Raw genomic sequence first — 6,308 nt, 5'->3', positions numbered from 1 at the left:
ACTTGGTCAGGCTCTGCCACCTTTGCTACATGGGCTGGAGAAAGCTGGAAGTTGAGGGAGAAAGGGAATTTCTGTTCGTTAAGGGACATGCAGGTAGGATAGTGTTTTCTACTTACATTTGGAGACACAAAGTCTAATAGCACCTTGTTTATGTTTGAGAAGGCTTTATATTTTCTTTGTGAGTAATCTTCTATATATACGTACCATAGTAATTAGACATACAATTGAAGAATTAATGATAAAACCTAAAAGCTTTGCTAAATAAATTTTTTGGATTATTGATTTGTTCAAAATGTGAAATTATTTACTCCAGTTGAGGAGCAGTTCTTCTTTTTGGAAAAATTCAATCTAATATTAAAGCGCCAATAGAAGTGTTATCTCTGGTATAAGCAATTTTTTGAACACAGGAAGAAATGCTCATGCTTCAGTTTCATTAAATGCTATTCTATACCTGATTTCAGCAGAAGGATTTGAGATCTGCTTTTAGCTTCAAACCTTGAGGGGAGGGAACTTCAAAGCTCTATATGATTTTTTTTTCAGGGCTGTCATTTCTGGGAGAAGACAAAATACGTATCACGTACGTTGACAAGCTCAACATAATCAACATCTATTCTTTCTGTTGTATGTACCTATATCCTTTCTCTTGATGTCTAAATATATGTACGCAAATGCAAGTTATTGTCCTTTAGTAAGGCTGCCTTAACAAAGGACAAACATATAAGCACATACCTATGCATCTTGACTCATATTGACATCTCAGCCAGATCAGAAAGCAAAGTACTCGAGTGGCTGCTGCTGCAAAGATGTTTGAACAGCATGAGCACTTCACTGATGGATCACTGAAGTTACACCCCTTTCCACCAGTGAAGGATCAAGCTGGAAGAGCTCAGACTGGGTAGTAAAAAAGCAAAGGTGAGCTCTGCCACCCAGCCCTCTCTCCCACCCATCATCAAAAAGCTCTAGAGCTAAACCTGCAGCGAGGTATTGCTGTAGATGAAGGGTGAGCAAGACTAAAAGTAGCATTGTTCATGCCCAGCCGCACCCCCCCCCCCGCAGTTCTCTGCGCAAAATACTTTTGTTGACCTATAAAGACTTCTGTGCTCTGAAGCGTGAAATCCACAAACAGATCCCTCCGACACATCACAAAACCTTTATTAGTGTTTACCAGTGACACAGATTACAGGAACCAAAGGCAATTAAATAACATTTAAGTTGACCACAGACTCAAGAAATACAAGTCACATTTGGCAAGGCAAACTTCTCAGTACACTGGGTTGCTTAGGTTATTACTACACTGTGAAAGAAGAATTTTCCTTACAAGGTTCTACATATTCAGGATATTATTATTAATTATTATTGTGTCTTTCAGACAGCTCCTTTGGCAAGAATTCCCATTTTTTAAGCTTTTATTATATAAAAATATAACCAATTTTCATTATGTACAAACATTACATTACACAATGTACAGGTTAAAAACACTACAAAAATGGCAGGCCATGGGTGAACCAAAAAAGAAAAAAAAATGTAGAAAACATGAAAAAAAAAATTTAAATACTGCACATTTCATAAAAATTACATTAACTACAAACAACGGCTTTTTGTTTGCAAATATCAAACAGTACTGACGTGATTGGAAATCTTTCCCAACAACTTCATTTTTAAGGCACATCTTGCATATTTACACATACGACACTGGATCTGGTCAATAACTTAAAGGCTCTCGGGAGTCACCTAGTTGTGTGCGCACAGGGACAGGGGTACTCGGGTAGGCTGCGTGTTGGGCTACACTTTCTCAGCTGTGTCAGTCTGGGGGCCCAGGTACCTAGTCGATGGGGCTGGATAGAGGGGCACCCCGATCTCCTGAAGGTCAGGGAGCCGTGCGGGGCGTGGTGGGGAGAGGAGCGTGATCGTCCGGTCAAAGTCCCTGTGCAGCACTTTCTCATAGACACTCTGAAGACCCACTGTTTTGGGCAGCTGGGCTTGATAAAAGTTGTCCCTGCGAAGGGGATCCCTGGGCAAGGACGTGCTCTTACAGAAAGTGGAGAGGGGTGCCGAAGGGTGGGGAGAGGGGTGAGGGTTGGCTCGGCCACAGGAGGGGCTCCAGCAGCGGTCCGAGTGACCCAGGATCTTGCATTCTGCCGTGCATGCCCATAGACCTAAAGAGAGAGACACAGGAGGAGAAACTTGTCGTTACTGCAGGAGTAAGTCCACACCACTCAATCCTCAGCATTATTAGTCACGGGATGATTCAATGCACTGATGGAGCTGGGAGGCAATGCTCTATGGCACAACAAGAAAACAAGCTTAGGAAGGTTACGTCATTTTGCTAGGGACACTCCTCATAATCCTAACTTTAAGGGAGGTTTTTTGGGGAGGAAAACCCTGGATCAACCAGCATTTCCAGCATCTTCTAATTTGTGCTGGGCACTCAGTGTGGAGAGGAATCGGGAAAACCTAGCAGCCTGCTGTGAAGAGATGCAGAGGTGGGCAGTTTGAGCCATCCAGCATCAGGTTTCCTCCTCCAGCTGCCCTGCCTAACCACTGCGCCCCAGGGATGGGTCCCTCTGTCCACCTCCCTGTCCACCCGTCCCCTCTGTCTAGCGGGCCAGCCAGGAGCAGGGGCTGAGCCCTTACCGTTCTGCATGTGTGTGATGAGATCCTTCTTCAGGGCATCTCCGCTGATATCAGAGTCACTGTCATTAAAATCGCTGTCACCTTTGCCGCTGTCTTTGCCACTGAACTTCTCTGCCTCCCGGCCAGAGATGGTGTTGAACGAGTGCCCCTTCCAAATAGCCATGGGGGGAGCGGGCTCCTTGCCGTAGCTTGGAGCAGCAGCAGAACCCTGCTGGGGTGGGGGATCAAAGGAGACATGAGAAAGGGAAGTGGTGGAGGGTAAAAATTATCAGAACTGCACCTCTGTGATTCACATCCTCCGGGATGCCCCCCTCCCCATCCTCTGCCCCCCCTTCCCCACGGTGGGACCTTACCTCCCCACTCGGTCCTCTCAGCCTCTTCTGACCCTCATAGAGGCAAGTGCTGTCGCTGCCGCTCTCAGCAGTGGAGATCTCTTCGGCAGCGGGAGAAGGGTCGGGGCTGGTGAAAGAGGTTTTGCTGGGAAAGGTTCGTACCTCAAACACATTCCCCCTCTGGCTGCCCTCCTCCTGCTGGCCCTTCTCCAGGTGGGAGATGTCTACCTGGTCCTTCAAGGAAGCATTGTTTTTGATCTCATTCCCCTTCTTGCGCTTGTTACAGGTGGTGGCGATGGTGATTATAGCCACCAGGAGCAGAGTGCAGCTGCCTGCCAGGACAATGATCACGATCAGAGGGATGTCCCACTGCAAAGCCTTTCCTTCCCAGGAACTGGGCTTGGCTACATCCTGGATACTGGAAGGAGCAGTGGCAGTCACCAGGAAGTTGACTGTGGCAGTCGTGGCTAGGGGGGGTCTGCCGTTGTCTGTCACAGTTAGGATGACCTTGAACAGCTGTCCCAGCTCTTCAGAGAGGTCACCCCTCAGCACAATGTCCCCAGTGCTTGGGTTGATGCTGAAAAGGTCCTGCTGAGGCTCCTCCAGGAAGGCAAAGGTGAGCTCGGCATTGGCCCCATCATCTGCATCTCGAGCTTTGATCTGCGCCACCAGGGAATCACGGGAGGTCTTGCTGGACACGCCAATTTCCACTGTCCCATTGGTGAGCACTGGGTGGATGATGACAGGAGGGTTGTCGTTCTGGTCCACCATCCTCACTTTGACCAGGGTGCTGCTGGAAAGCTGTGGGGAACCACCATCAGTGGCCTGGATCCTCAGGTCCAGCTGCTTGAGGATCTCATAGTTGAACATCCTCAGGGCATAGATGGCCCCGGTGGCAGGGTCCACTGAGACATAGGTGGAGATGGGGGCCCCCATGACCTGGGTGTCCAGGAGCCGGTAGGTAACCTTGCCATTGTGGCCAAGATCAGGATCGCGGGCCACCACGGTAGTGATGTAGGCACCTGGGGGGTTGTTCTCTGGCACGGCCACCTCATAGAGGGGCTTGGCAAATAGCGGTGCATTGTCATTCTCATCGCTCACCCGCACTGTGTACTGGCGGATGGTTTTGAAGGGTGGCGAGCCCAGGTCCTCAGCCACAACAGTGAGGTTGTACTCGGGGATGCGCTCGCGGTCCAGTGCTGCTGTGGTGACAATCATGTAGCTGTCCTCATAGGCACGCTGCAGAGCAAAGTGGTCGTGGCCACGGAGGCTGCAGCGCACCTGCCCGTTGGCACCTGAGTCACGGTCTGAGGCACTGACGAGGGCCACAAAGCTCTCGCTGGCAGCTGCCTCACTGACATAAGCCACGCCAGCAGCACTGGCAGCGCCACGGAGGGCACTGATGCTGATGCGTGGCGCATTGTCATTGACATCAGCGAGGCGCACGACGACGGTGCAGGTGGCGGCACGGGGACTGGCACCACGGTCCTGGGCACGCACGTCCAGCTCATAGGTGCGGGTGCGCTCATAGTCCACAGCAGCCTCCAGTGTGAGACGGCCCGAGCGCGGGTCAAGGCGGAAGAGTCGCCGTGCCTCAGGGGGCACCTGGCTGCTGAAGGCGTAGACCACCTCACCATTGGGACCCTCATCAGGGTCGGCAGCATCCAGATCGAGCAGCAGGGAGCCGGGCGGTGCATCCTCAGGCAGCTCCACCGTGACTGAGCCCTGGGCAAAGGCAGGGCTGTTGTCATTGGCATCGAGGACACGGACATGCACCGTGGCTGTGCCTGAACGTGCTGGGCTGCCACCATCTTTGGCCACCAGCTCCAGTGTGTAGGAGGGCTGGCGCTCACGGTCCAGCTCCTGGAGCAGCACCAGGTCAGCGCAGCGTGCACCATCTGCCCGCGTCTGTGCTTCCACACCAAAGTGACTGTTGAGGGAGACCTGGAAGCTCTGGATGGAGTTGGAGCCCACGTCCTCATCGACGGCCACCTCCAGCGGGAGACGAGTGCCAGGTGCAGCACTCTCTGACACTTCCAGTGCCATCTGGGCACGGGGGAAGTGTGGCGCATTGTCATTGATGTCACGCACCTCCAGCTCCACGTGCACCAGGCGGTAGCGCTCCCTCCAGCAGCTCACCACATCGAAGGCCAGGACGCACTGGGGGGCCTGCCCACAAAGCCGCTCGCGGTCCAGCCCGGCTTCACCGATGCTCAGCTGCCCGTCCTCCTCCCGCACCCGCACCAGCGAGCTGTTGCTGAACTGCCGCATCAGGCGGAAGCTCATCTCCCCCGGCGCCTTCACCGGCATCTCGTCGGCCAGCGTACCGATCACCGTGCCCGGCGCGCCCTCCTCGTCGGTGCGGTACCTCACCGTCTTGCAGCGGGACAGGGCCAGCAGGCAGGCGAGGGCCAGCAGCCGCAGGGGGCTCATGGCACTTGCGCGGGGCTCAGCCCGGCGGTGCGGTGCACTCCGGGGAAGGGGGTGATGCGCGGTACCCGGGATGCAGCTCCACGCACCCTCCACCGCCGTCTGCGCCCCTCCGCGCCGCCGCACGGCCTTTAATAGACGGCGGTATGCAAATGTCCGGGCGGCGGAGCCAATGGGAGGCGGCGGGGCGCGGGCGGCGGGCGGCCCCCGGCGGTCCCCGAGCCGGGGCGGCCCCGGCAGCCGGCGGGAGCGAGGGCGCGGGGCGCTCGCCTTTGTGTTCTTTAACTCTCCCGGGTTTGGGGTTTTTCCTTTTTTCCCGGCTTTATTCCTCTTCCCCCCTTCCCTTCTTTCTTTCTTTCCTTTTTTCCTCTTTCGTTCCTCCCCTTCCCGTCTTTGCTATCTCTCTGGAGGCGCGGTAGCGGAGCTGGCGCGGGCAGCGCGGAGTAACACGCGCGCCGGGGTTTGTTTAATTGTGCCACAGGTCGGGCAGGTGTCGTGTCGCGGCATGCTGTGGCATGTCGTGTCGCGGCATGTCGTGCCGTGTGGCGGCGGGCGCGGGTGGGTGCGCGGGCGCGGGGCGGCGGCGGGCGCGGGTTGCGGGGGGCGGCGGCATTCAGCTGCGCGCCCGGAGTGCTGTGTTACTCGCGTGAGAGCCTGTGATCAGCGCCGTAAGTCGCCTTTCAGGAGATGTCCCCGCATGCTTTAGTATGCATGTCACCGCCCGGGTTTCTTAAGCCTGGGGCAGTAGCAGGCGAGGAAAAAAAAAAAAAAAAGAAAGAAAGAAAAAGTTCCAAATAGGATTTAGCATAAGCTTGAGGAGATTTGGAAAGGTTTCAAAGATCAGGCTGTATCAAAGGCTTATGAAGCCCTCGTTAGCTGTAGAAATATAATAGCGTGGCAGGCTATCCCATT

General features: G+C 54.1%; 1 protein-coding gene across 2 annotated transcripts; it reads right to left on the bottom strand.

The window, feature by feature from the left end:
• Window positions 1–1,132: 1,132 nt before the first annotated feature.
• Window positions 1,133–5,491, bottom strand: PCDH8 (protocadherin 8). 2 transcript variants are annotated; one of them, XM_005230680.3, is made up of 3 exons: window positions 2,988–5,491; window positions 2,635–2,845; window positions 1,133–2,156 (listed from the first exon to the last, which is right to left on the bottom strand). In XM_005230680.3, the coding sequence occupies exons 1-3, from the start codon at window positions 5,397–5,399 to the stop codon at window positions 1,783–1,785; spliced, it is 2,997 nt and encodes a 998-aa protein (XP_005230737.1). In that variant the 5' UTR covers window positions 5,400–5,491; the 3' UTR covers window positions 1,133–1,782. The 2 variants fall into 2 exon arrangements, with proteins under 2 accessions (XP_005230737.1, XP_013160830.1); XM_013305376.3 differs by having other exon boundaries at window positions 2,635–2,842.
• Window positions 5,492–6,308: the final 817 nt, after the last annotated feature.

Source organism: Falco peregrinus, chromosome 4 (assembly GCF_023634155.1).
Source record: "Falco peregrinus isolate bFalPer1 chromosome 4, bFalPer1.pri, whole genome shotgun sequence".
Classification (NCBI taxonomy): Eukaryota; Metazoa; Chordata; class Aves; order Falconiformes; family Falconidae; genus Falco; species Falco peregrinus.
The sequence above is the reverse complement of the archived record's forward strand: the minus strand, read 5'-3'. Positions and strand labels throughout refer to the sequence as shown.

Coding starts and splice junctions, on each gene's coding strand:
- PCDH8 (XM_005230680.3), bottom strand. CDS start 5,399: ATGAGCCCCCTGCGGCTGCTGGCCCTCGCCTGCCTGCTGGCCCTGTCC. Junction 2,846..2,987: donor TGAGAGGACCGAGTGGGGAG/GTAAGGTCCCAC, acceptor CCCCCACCCCAG/CAGGGTTCTGCTGCTGCTCC. Junction 2,157..2,634: donor CATCACACACATGCAGAACG/GTAAGGGCTCAG, acceptor CTCTCTCTTTAG/GTCTATGGGCATGCACGGCA.